The sequence below is a fragment of the Staurois parvus genome, unplaced genomic scaffold, assembly GCF_062004578.1.
Source record: "Staurois parvus isolate SC_StPar_1 unplaced genomic scaffold, SC_StPar_1.0 ptg002522l, whole genome shotgun sequence".
NCBI classification, from domain to species: Eukaryota; Metazoa; Chordata; class Amphibia; order Anura; family Ranidae; genus Staurois; species Staurois parvus.
Window position 1 is genome coordinate 27403 of NW_028320318.1, and position 12739 is coordinate 40141.

General features: G+C 56.9%; 1 protein-coding gene across 3 annotated transcripts in view; it reads right to left on the reverse strand.

The window, feature by feature from the left end:
* LOC149430691 (sphingolipid delta(4)-desaturase/C4-monooxygenase DES2-like) overlaps positions 1-12739 on the reverse strand; it is a 35894-nt gene that overhangs the window by 1377 nt on the left and 21778 nt on the right. The window contains exons 1-2 of one of the 3 annotated variants that reach the window (XM_089666093.1): positions 8203-8930; positions 184-926 (exon numbers count right to left, since the gene is read on the reverse strand). In XM_089666093.1, coding sequence (XP_089522219.1) covers positions 184-926; positions 8203-8284 — 825 coding nt within the window. In that variant the 5' untranslated portion in view covers positions 8285-8930. Of the gene's footprint in view, positions 1-183; positions 2514-8202; positions 8931-12739 lie in introns of those variants that run through there. The other 2 variants (XM_089666094.1, XM_089666092.1) reach the window with 2 other exon arrangements.

Sequence of the window (12739 nt, forward strand, 5' to 3'; positions counted from 1 at the left end):
GAATGCCATGGCTGTCCTGATGCTTTGCCCCAAAGTCCCTCTCCAGGTTGCATGCCATGGGTGAAAACACACACACTATTATCTGTGGAGGTCCAAGGGCCACACAATAAGTGTCTAAGTGCCACATGCTGCCCCTGGACCACAGGTTGGGCACCAGGACTCTAGAAGAAGAGAAGCTCTTACCGCAGGCAGTTTGCTCCCTGGAATGCTGGGAAAGTCGTGATGCTCCATGTGGTAGCCAACATTAAACGTAATCAGATTCAGAGGTCCGTAGTAGGAATAGGTCTCGTGTCCCTTCATGAACATGTAATGTTCTGCAATGAAATGTCCGGATATCGGGTGGAAACCCAAACAGAAGACGGAACCCGCCACCAAATAGACAACAGGCTTCAGACCAAACGTGTGATACAAAAGAAGATCCACCGAGAACTGCACAAGGGCATTCCAGATCTCCATCGTGGTGATCGGCTTGGGATTTACGTAGAGCGGCCTCAAGGCGTAGAACAATGGCTGAAGGATGAGCCATACCAACTTACGGAGGGGAGTGCAGAAGAACCATCCTTCAAAGTCTGTAGGGATGTCCACATCCAGGTTGTCTCCTCCTAAATAGCGATGGTGGTCAATGTGGTATTTCTTAAAGGAGGCGGAGTATGGCATGCCAATGGGCAGGTTGGCGATCATGGCGAACCACCTGTTCCATTTGGCCTGGCGGTTCCCGAAGGCCACGTTGTGCGATATGTCGTGTATGGCCAGAGTCAATGAGTGGTTCACACAGCCGCCAAAGGCATAGGCCCAAAATAGGACCCATTTCCAAGCCAAGTCTCTCACCAGACGGCAGGCCACGAGCTGAGCCAATACCATCGCCAAGACGATCCATTTAAGATGGCGGTCGGGTCCCATCAAGGATTTGATCTCCGGATATTTGGCTGCAAAAAAAAAAAAGAAGCATTTTACGAAATGTGCAGCGAAGAGCTCAACCAGAGAGGCGGGGCTCTGAAGACAAACATTCACCCAATATACAGAAACCTCCACCATTTCCATGACAACCCTCGTGTCCAGGTCCTCCACGCCGCTACAGCCACCCGTGCATCTGGAAGACTCATTGTATGTAAACCGGGGGAAAGAAATCCCACAGATCCCATGTCAGAGATTCCCACAGATCCCATGTCAGAGATTCCCACAGATCCCATGTCAGAGATTCCCACAGATCTCACGTCAGAGATTCCCCACAGATCTCACGTCAGAGATTCCCAAAGATCCCGTGTCAGAGATTCCCCATAGATCCCATGTCAGATTCCCACAGATATCGTGTCAGATATTCCCCACAGATTCCACATCAGATTCCCAACAGATCCTGTGTCAAAGATTCCCACAGATCCCACGTCAGATTCCCCACAGATCCAGTGTCAGAGATTACCACAGATCCAGTTTTAGAGATTCCCCACAGATCCCATGTCCTAGATTCCCACAGATCCCGTGTCAGAGATTCCCCACAGATCCCGTGTCCCAGATTCCCTACAGATCCCATGTCAGAGGTTCCCCACAGATCCAGTGTCAGAGATTCCCCACAGATCCCATGTCCTAGATTCCCACAGATCCCATGTCAGAGATTCCCCACAGATCCCGTGTCCCAGATTCCCCACAGATCCCATGTCAGAGGTTCCCTACAGATCCAGTGTCAGAGATTCCCCACAGATTCCATGTCCCAGATTCCTCACAGATCCCATGTCCTAGATTCCCACAGATCCTGTGTCCCAGATTCCCACAGATCCCATGTCACTGAATCCCACAGATCTCACGTCAGAGATTCCCAAAGATCCCGTGTCAGAGATTCCCCATAGATCCCATGTCAGATTCCCACAGATATCGTGTCAGATATTCCCCACAGATTCCACATCAGATTCCCAACAGATCCTGTGTCAAAGATTCCCACAGATCCCACGTCAGATTCCCCACAGATCCAGTGTCAGAGATTACCACAGATCCAGTTTTAGAGATTCCCCACAGATCCCATGTCCTAGATTCCCACAGATCCCGTGTCAGAGATTCCCCACAGATCCCGTGTCCCAGATTCCCTACAGATCCCATGTCAGAGGTTCCCCACAGATCCAGTGTCAGAGATTCCCCACAGATCCCATGTCCTAGATTCCCACAGATCCCATGTCAGAGATTCCCCACAGATCCCGTGTCCCAGATTCCCCACAGATCCCATGTCAGAGGTTCCCTACAGATCCAGTGTCAGAGATTCCCCACAGATTCCATGTCCCAGATTCCTCACAGATCCCATGTCCCAGATTCCCCACAGATCTCGTGTCCCAGATACCCACAGATCCCATGTCCCTGGATCCCACGTCCCTGAATCCCACAGATCCCACGTCACAGAATCCCACAGAGCCCGTGTCAGAGATTCCCCACAGATCTCGTGTCCCAGATACCCACAGATCCCATGTCCCTGGATCCCACGTCCCTGAATCCCACAGATCCTACGTCACTGAATCCCATGTCCCTGAATCCCACGTCCCTGAATCCCACAGATCCCATGTCCCTGAATCCCACAGATCCCATGTCCCTGAATCCCACAGATCCCATGTCCCTGAATCCCACAGATCCCATGTCCCTGAATCCCACAGATCCCATGTCCCTGAATCCCACACATCACATACCATAGAATCCCACAGATCCCGTGAAGCCACAAATTGACTGAAGCTATGAAATTCTTCCCTCTCCCGGAAATAAGGCTTCTCTGGGATGGAATGTTGGCCAGTCATGTGATTAAACCATGGCTAGTGGTTGGCTGAAGGGCAGCAAAGCTCAGACGGGGTGATGGTACCCCACTACACTAATGCTAAAGACTTCATGGCTTCTGCTTTCATTTATGACTAGAATTCCAGGTTTGCAGATTTTATACAAAGAAACATTGTTTGAGCGTGGATCAGAACATCTCCCGGGATCGCTCCAGAACACGGCTCTACAAACTCCGCCCTTTGCTTGGTTCTATCCAATGATGGGGCACTATTCCCCCCACTGACACCAATGATGCGGTGCTATTCCTCCACTGACACCAATGATGGGACACTATTCCTCCCACTGACACCAATGATGGGGCGCTATTCCTCCCACTGACACCAATGATGGGGCGCTATTCCTCCCACTGACACCAATGATGGGACACTATTCCTCCCACTGACACCAATGATGGGGCGCTATTCCCCCCACTGACACCAATGATGGGGCGCTATTCCTCCCACTGACACCAATGATGGGGCGCTATTCCTCCCACTGACACCAATGATGGGGCGCTATTCCTCCCACTGACACCAATGATGGGGCGCTATTCCTCCCACTGACACCAATGATGGGGCGCTATTCCTCCCACTGACACCAATGATGGGTCGCTATTCCTCCACTGACACCAATGATGGGGCACTATTCCCCCCACTGACACCAATGATGCGGTGCTATTCCTCCACTGACACCAATGATGGGACACTATTCCTCCCACTGACACCAATGATGGGGCGCTATTCCTCCCACTGACACCAATGATGGGTCGCTATTCCTCCACTGACACCAATGATGGGGCACTATTCCCCCCACTGACACCAATGATGCGGTGCTATTCCTCCCACTGACACCAATGATGGGGCGCTATTCCTCCACTGACACCAATGATGGGGCGCTATTCCTCTCACTGACACCAATTATGGGACACTATTCCCCCCACTGACACCAATGATAGGGCACTATTCCTCCACTGACACCAATGATGGGGCGCTATTCCTCCCACTGACACCAATGATGGGACACTATTCCTCCCACTGACACCAATGATGGGACACTATTCCTCCCACTGATACCAACGATGGGGCACTATTCCTCCCACTGACACCAATGATGGGACACTATTCCTCCACTGACACCAATGATGGGGCGCTATTCCTCCCACTGACACCAATGATGGGACACTATTCCTCCCACTGACACCAATGATGGGACACTATTCCTCCCACTGACACCAATGACGGGGCGCTATTCCTCCCACTGACACCAATGACGGGGCGCTATTCCATCCACTGACACCAATGATGGGGCATTATTCCTCCCACTGACACCAATGATGGGGCACTATTCCTCCCACTGACACCAATGATGGGGCACTATTCCTCCCACTGACACCAATGATGGGGCACTATTCCTCCCACTGACACCAATGACGGGGCACTATTCCTCCCACTGACACCAATGACGGGGCACTATTCCTCCCACTGACACCAACGATGGGGCACTATTCCTCCGACTGACACCAAGGATGGGGCACTATTCCTCCCACTGACACCAATGATGGGGCACTATTCCTCCCACTGACACCAATGATGGGGCACTATTCCTCCGACTGACACCAATGGTGGGGCACTATTCCTCCCACTGACATGGCGGGTATGGGAGGGGTGGAGGGTACATACGACCATGGAGCTGCCATCACATGGGAGATGTGTCCCCCTCTGACCCCGGACTCCAGATGTCCTCCTGTGTTGTCACCCCCCCCCCCCCCACGGAATTCTGACAAAGACTACAGGTGACCGTTCCAGCACATGACACCGACATGGCCACTGGTGTCACCATCAGGAACCCCGCCCTTAGGAATGCCAGGCCGCCATCACTGGAGTGTATGGAGACAGGAAGTGGCTGCAAAGAGGCTGCAGGAGATCCGCAGCTCAGAGGGAATAAATGTAAAAAACAGTAAAATGAAGAATTTTGATTACAAAGTGTCAGTTGTTGTGATACACAGAACTCTGCAAACGGCCATACACCTTCCAATCTGGTTGTACCATTTCTGTCAGACCAAAGATCTACCAGTAGATATGGCTCAGGGTGGGATCTGAGGGCCCGGGACATGTGCAGGGTGGGATCCGAGGGCCAGGGCCAGGCGCAGGGTGGGATCCGAGGGCCCGGGACAGGCGCAGGGTGGGATCTGAGGGCCCGGGACATGTGCAAGGGTGGGATCCGAGGGCCAGGGCCAGGCGCAGGGTGGGATCCGAGGGCCCGGGACAGGCGCAGGGTGGGATCTGAGGGCCCGGGACATGTGCAAGGGTGGGATCCGAGGGCCAGGGCCAGGCGCAGGGTGGGATCCGAGGGCCCGGGACAGGCGCAGGGTGGGATCCGAGGGCCCGGGACAGGCGCAGGGTGGGATCTGAGGGCCCGGGACATGTGCAAGGGTGGGATCCGAGGGCCCGGGACAGGCGCAGGGTGGGATCCGAGGGCCAGGGCCAGGCACAGGGTGGGATCCGAGGGCCCGGGACAGGCGCAGGGTGGGATCCGAGGGCCCGGGACAGGCGCAGTGTGGGATCCGAGGGCCCGGGACAGGCGAAGGGTGGGATCCAAGGGCCCGGGACAGGCGCAGGGTGGGATCCGAGGGCCCGGGACAGGCGCAAGGTGGGATCCGAGGGCCCGGGACAGGCGCAGGGTGGGATCCGAGGGCCAGGCGCAGGGTGGGATCCGAGGGCCTGGGACGGGCGAAGGGTGGGATCCGAGGGCCCGAGACGGGCGCAGGGTGGGATCCGAGGGCCCGGGACAGGCGCAGGGTGGGATCCGAGGGCCCGGGACAGGCGCAGGGTGGGATCCGAGGGCCCGGGACAGGCGCAGGGTGGGATCCGAGGGTCCAGGACAGGCGCAGGATGGGATCCAAGGGTCCGGGACAGGCGCAGGGTTGGATCCGAAGGCCCGGGACAGGCGCAGGATGGGATCCGAGGGTCCAGGACAGGCGCAGGGTGGGATTCGAGGACCATGGACAGGCGCAGGGTGGGATCTGAGGGCCTGGGGACCTGTACAGGGTGGGATCTGAGGGCCCGGGGACATGTGCAGGGTGGGATGTGAGGGCCCGGGACAGGCGCAGGGTGGGATCTGAGGGCCCGGGACAGGTGCAGGGTGGGATTCGAGGACCATGGACAGGAGCAGGGTGGGATTCGAGGGCCTGGGACAGGCGCAGGGTGGGATCTGAGGGCCTGGGGACCTGTACAGGGTGGGATCTGAGGGCCCGGGGACATGTGCAGGGTGGGATGTGAGGGCCCGGGACAGGCGCAGGGTGGGATCTGAGGGCCCGGGACAGGTGCAGGGTGGGATCCGAGAGTCCATGTCGTCTACATAATAAATCGGTGCGACACAAAGTGCAGCAACCAATCACAAGCTCAGTTCTGGGTTCTGATCCACCAATCAGTTGCTGTTCCAGGTCATTGCTCCATAATGGATGGATCTGGGGTGTACCTCCCCCGGTGTGATGGATCTGGGGTGTGCCCCCCCCGTGTGATGGATCTGGGGTGTACCTCCCCCCCAGTGTGGTGGATCTGGGGTGTACCTCCCCCGGTGTGATGGATCTGGGGTGTACCTCCCCCCACAGTGTGATGGATCTGGGGTGTACCTCCCCCCCAGTGTGGTGGATCTGGGGTGTACCTCCCCCCGGTGTGTTGGATCTGGGGTGTACTTCCCCCGGAGTGATGGATCTGGGGTGTACCCCCCCCCCCGGTGTGATGGATCTGGGGTGTACCTCCCCCCCCTGGTGTGATGGATCTGGGGTGTAACCCCCCCGGAGTGGTGGATCTGGGGTGTACCTCCCCCCACAGTGTGATGGATCTGGGGTGTACCTCCCCCCCACAGTGTGGTGGATCTGGGGTGTACCTCCCCCCCCCCGGTGTGATGGATCTGGGGTGTACCCCCCCCCCGGTGTGGTGGACCTGGGGTGTTCCTCCCCCCCCCCAGTGTGATGGATCTGGGGTGTACCTCCCCCCCCGGTGTGGTGGATCTGGGTGTACCCCCCCCCCCCCGGTGTGGTGGATCTGGGTGTACCTCCCCCCCAGTGTGGTGGATCTGGGGTGTACCCCCCGGTGTGATGGATCTGGGGTGTACCTTCCCCAGTGTGGTGGATCTGGGGTGTACCCCCCGGTGTGATGGATCTGGGGTGTACTTCCCCCCGGTGTGATGGATCTGGGGTGTACCCCCCCGGTGTGGTGGATCTGGGGTGTACCTCCCCCCCCGGCGTGATGGATCTGGGGTGTACCCCCTCCCAGTGTGATGGATCTGGGGTGTACCCCCCCAGTGTGGTGGATCTCGGGTGTACCCCCCCCCCGCGGTGTGGAGGATCGGGGGTGTACTTCCCCCCTGGTGTGGTGGATCTGGGTGTACCCCCCCCGGTGTGGTGGATCTGGGGTGTACCCCCCGGTGTGATGGATCTGGGGTGTACCTTCCCCAGTGTGGTGGATCTGGGGTGTACTTCCCCCCGGTGTGATGGATCTGGGGTGTACCTCCCCCCGGTGTGTTGGATCTGGGGTGTTCCTCCCCCCCCCAGTGTGATGGATCTGGGGTGTACCTCCCCCCCCCGGTGTGGATCTGGGGTGTACCCCCCCGGTGTGGTGGATCTGGGGTGTACCTCCCCCCCCCGGCGTGATGGATCTGGGGTGTACCCCCTCCCAGTGTGATGGATCTGGGGTGTACCCCCCCAGTGTGGTGGATCTCGGGTGTACCCCCCCCCCGCGGTGTGGAGGATCGGGGGTGTACTTCCCCCCTGGTGTGATGGATCTGGGGTGTACCTCCCCCCCAGTGTGATGGATCTGGGGTGTACCTCCCCCCGGTGTGTTGGATCTGGGGTGTACCTCCCCCCCCCGGTGTGGATCTGGGGTGTACCCCCCCCCGGTGTGGTAGATCTGGGGTGTATTTCCCCCCGGTGTGATGGATCTGGGGTGTACCCCCCCCCCCCGCGGTGTGGTGGATCTGGAGTGTACCCCCCCAGTGTGGTGGATCTGGGGTGTACCCCCTCCCAGTGTGATGGATCTGGGGTGTACCTCCCCCCGGTGTGTTGGATCTGGGGTGTACCCCCCCCCGATGTGATGGATCTGGGGTGTACCCCCCCCCCAGTGTGTAGGATCTGAGGTGTACCCCCTCCCGGTGTGATGGATCTGGGGTGTACCTCCCCCTGTGTGATGGATCTGGGGTGTACCCCCCCCCAGTGTGGTGGATCTGGGGTGTACCCCCCACAGTGTGATGGATCTGGGGTGTACCCCCCCGTGTGGTGGATCTGGGGTGTACCCCCCCCCCCAGTGTGATGGATCTGGGGTGTACCCCCTCCCAGTGTGGTGGATCTGGGGTGTACCCCCCCCCAGTGTGATGGATCTGGGGTGTACCCCCCCCCAGTATGGTGGATCTGGGGTGTACCTAGTATTTCTTGCCGGCGTCTGCTGTGTGGTTGCTCGCTGTAGGTCCATTGGAAGTCTTCTCGGGTCGCTTTGCTGCCCATGGTGTCTTCATCACCTGACTTTCTGGACTCCCCCCCAGGACTGAGCGCTGGGAGCTCCTCCGGGTCTTATATCACCTTGGCTGACAAATGGGCGGGGCCACCCACCATCCTCCCCTCCAATCACCGGCAGGAAAGGATCATTTCCTCCAAGAAACAATTCATCGCCAGACTGCGCCGGCACTGCAGAGGTTAACGCCTCATTCTCCTGGGGGGCCAGGAAAGGCCGTGTACAGGCAAATCATACGTGTACCATGTAGAGGGGGGTCATATGTGTGTCATGTACAGGGGGATCATGCGTGTGCCATATAGAGGTGGATCATACGTGTGCCATGCAGAGGGGGACTCATAAGTGTCCTGTAGAAGGGGATCACACATGTGCCATGTAGAGGTGGATCACGCGTGTGCCATGTAGAGGGGGATCATACGTGTGTCATGTACAGGAGGATCATACGTGTCGTGTACAGGGGGATCATACGTGTGTCATGTACAAGGGGTTCATACGTGTGTCATGTACAGGGGGATCATACGTGTGCTGTGTAGAGGGGTATCATACATGTGCTGTGTAGAGGGGGATCATACATATGCCATGTAGAGGGGGATCATACGCGCGCCGTGTAGAGGGGACGTGTGCCATGTAGAGGCAGATCACACGTGTGCCTTGTAGAGGGGGATCATACGTGTGCCATGTAGAGGGATATCACACGTGTGCCATGTAGGGGCAGATCACACAGGTGCCGTGTAGACGGGGATCATACATGTGCTGTGTAGAGGAGGATCATACATATGCCGTGTAGAGGGGGATCATACGTGCACCATGTAGAGGGGCAATCACACGTGTGCCATGTAGAGGAAGATCACATGTGTGCCGTGTAGAGGGGGATTATACATGTGCTGTGTAGAGGGGCATTCATATGTGTGCCATGTAGAGGGATATCACACGTGTGCCAAGTAGAGGGGGATCACAGGTGTGCCATGTAGAGGCAGATCACACATGTGCCATGTAGAGGGGGATCATACATGTGCTGTGTAGAGGGTGATCATACGTGTGCTGTGTAGAGGCGGATCACACATGTGCTATGTAGAGGCAGATCACACGTGTCGTGTAGGGGGATCATACATGTGCTGTGTAGAGGCAGATCAAACGTGTGCCATGTAGAGCTGGATCACACGTGTGCCTTGTAGGGGGATCATATATGTGCTGTGTACAGGGGAATCATACGTGTGCTGTGTAGAGATGGATCATACATGTACCGTGTAAAGGGGATCACGTGTGCCACGTAGAGGCGGATCGTACGTGTGCCATGTAGAGGCAGATCATACATTTGTCATGTACTGGCGGATCATACGTGTGGCATGTAGAGGCGGATCACACATGTGCTTTGTAGAGGTGGATCATACGTGTGCCATGTAGAGGGGGATCACACGTGTTTCATGTATAGGCGGATCATACATGTGTCATGTACAGGCGGATAATACGTGTGACTTATTGAGGCATATCACACGTGTGTCATGTACAGGAGGATCACACATGTGCCATGTAGAAGGGGATCACGGGTCATGTAGAGGGGGATCGCACATGTGCTGTTTCACCATCTTACTCCATAGAATGCTTACCGACAAAGATGCAGCAAGCACACACAGGGACGGAGTTACCCGATCCTCCGCTCCCGCAGGCTCCTCTGTGCTGTCCCTGCAGTGTGAATCCGGTCTGAATGGCTGTAGAGGGGAGATGGCTGCAGATAAACAGGTACAACGTATGTAGGAGGATTTGCTTCCTCTCTGTGTGTCACCTGAGGCGCGTTGTACACACTCGGTCATTATCACCTCCGTGTATATGGAAGCATTTACAAGAACTTTAGTGTTCCCAGACCACGGCTTCCATCTTGTTCCTGCAGGTAAGTCCCCCAATTCTGTCCGCACATCGCCAATGGCTGCTGACACGCGTGTGCCGGAGTGATGTCATGACTCCGACATTCAGACGGTTGGAGCACACATACCCAGAAGGAGGAGCAGGTGAAGATGGAAGTGTTGACAGGGATGACAGAGAGGTGTTGGTGGGGTGATGGTGGGGACGGAAGAGGTGATGGAGGGGTGACAGAAGAGGTGATGGAGGGGTGACCGAAGAGGTGATGGAGGGGTGACAGAAGAGGTGATGGAGGGGTGACAGAAGAGGTGATGGAGGGGTGACAGAAGAAGTGATGGTGGGGTGACAGAAGAGGTGACGTTGATGTGATGGTGGAGTGACAGAAGAGGCGATAGAGGGGTGACGACAAGGTGACGGCAGGGTGACAGAAGAGGTGATGGTGGGGTGACAGAAGAGGTGATGGAGGGGTGACAGAAGAGGTGATGGAGGGGTGACAGAAGAGGTGATGGAGGGGTGACAGTGGTGTGATGGTGGGTTGACAGAAGAGGTGACAGCTGGGGGTGATGACAAGGTGATGTTGGGGTGACGGCGGGATGATGGTGTGGTGACAGAAGTGGTGATGGAGGGCTGATAGCAGGGTGACAGAAGAGGTGACGATGGTGTGACAGAAGAGGTGACGGAGGGGTGACAGAAGAGGTGATGGAGGGGTGACAGAAGAGGTGACGGAGGGGTGACAGAAGAGGTGATGGAGGGGTGACAGAAGAGGTGATGGAGGGGTGACAGAAGAGGTGTCGGTGGGGTGATGGAGGGGTGACAGAAGAGGTGACGATGGTGTGACAGAAGAGGTGATGGCGGGTTGACAGAAGAGGTGATGGAGGGGTGACAGAAGAGGTGACGGAGGGGTGACAGAAGAGGTGACGGAGGGGTGACAGAAGAGGTGACGGAGGGGTGACAGAAGAGGTGACGATGGTGTGACAGAAGAGGTGATGGAGGGGTGACAGAAGAGGTGACGGAGGGGTGACAGAAGAGGTGATGGAGGGGTGACAGAAGAGGTGACGGAGGGGTGACAGAAGAGGTGACGGAGGGGTGACAGAAGAGGTGACGGAGGGGTGACAGAAGAGGTGACGGAGGGGTGACAGAAGAGGTGATGGAGGGGTGACAGAAGTGGTGATGGCGGGTTGACAGAAGAGGTGATGGAGGGGTGACAGAAGAGGTGACGTTGATGTGATGGTGGAGTGACAGAAGAGGCGATAGAGGGGTGACGACAAGGTGACGGCAGGGTGACAGAAGAGGTGATGGTGGGGTGACAGAAGAGGTGATGGAGGGGTGACAGAAGAGGTGATGGAGGGGTGACAGAAGAGGTGATGGAGGGGTGACAGAAGAGGTGATGGAGGGGTGACAGTGGTATGATGGTGGGTTGACAGAAGAGGTGACAGCTGAGGGTGATGACAAGGTGATGTTGGGGTGACGGCGGGATGATGGTGTGGTGACAGAAGTGGTGATGGAGGGCTGATAGCAGGGTGACAGAAGAGGTGACGATGGTGTGACAGAAGAGGTGACGGAGGGGTGACAGAAGAGGTGATGGAGGGGTGACAGAAGAGGTGACGGAGGGGTGACAGAAGAGGTGATGGAGGGGTGACAGAAGAGGTGTCGGTGGGGTGATGGAGGGGTGACAGAAGAGGTGACGATGGTGTGACAGAAGAGGTGATGGCGGGTTGACAGAAGAGGTGATGGAGGGGTGACAGAAGAGGTGACGGAGGGGTGACAGAAGAGGTGACGGAGGGGTGACAGAAGAGGTGACGATGGTGTGACAGAAGAGGTGATGGAGGGGTGACAGAAGAGGTGACGGAGGGGTGACAGAAGAGGTGATGGAGGGGTGACAGAAGAGGTGACGGAGGGGTGACAGAAGAGGTGATGGAGGGGTGACAGAAGAGGTGACGGAGGGGTGACAGAAGAGGTGATGGAGGGGTGACAGAAGAGGTGATGGAGGGGTGACAGAAGAGGTGATGGCGGGTTGACAGAAGAGGTGATGGAGGGGTGACAGAAGAGGTGACGATGGTGTGACAGAAGAGGTGATGGAGGGGTGACAGAAGAGGTGACGATGGGGTGACAGAAGAGGTGACGGAGGGGTGACAGAAGAGGTGATGGAGGGGTGACAGAAGAGGTGACGGAGGGGTGACAGAAGAGGTGATGGAGGGGTGACAGAAGAGGTGACGGAGGGGTGACAGAAGAGGTGACGTTGGGGTGACAGAAGAGGTGACGGCGGGGTGACAGAAGAGGTGACGTTGGGGTGACAGAAGAGGTGATGGAGGGGTGACAGAAGGGGGTGATGGCGACAGGGTGACGTTGGGGTGCTGGTGGTCTCTGTTTGGACGGTACGTCTGTCCTCTTGCACGGTGTCTACTATCACATTGTGACTGTTCTGCCTCCAGCAGGGAGATTGATCATGCCTGTCCTGCCTGCAGTATTAGATTTGGCCACTAGATGGCGCCCAGAATACATTTCCTGTTTTACAGAACCCAGAGACTGTTTAGCCGAATATACAAACTCTCTCATTCTGAGAAGGAAGTCGGTGCATCTCGGGAACTCAG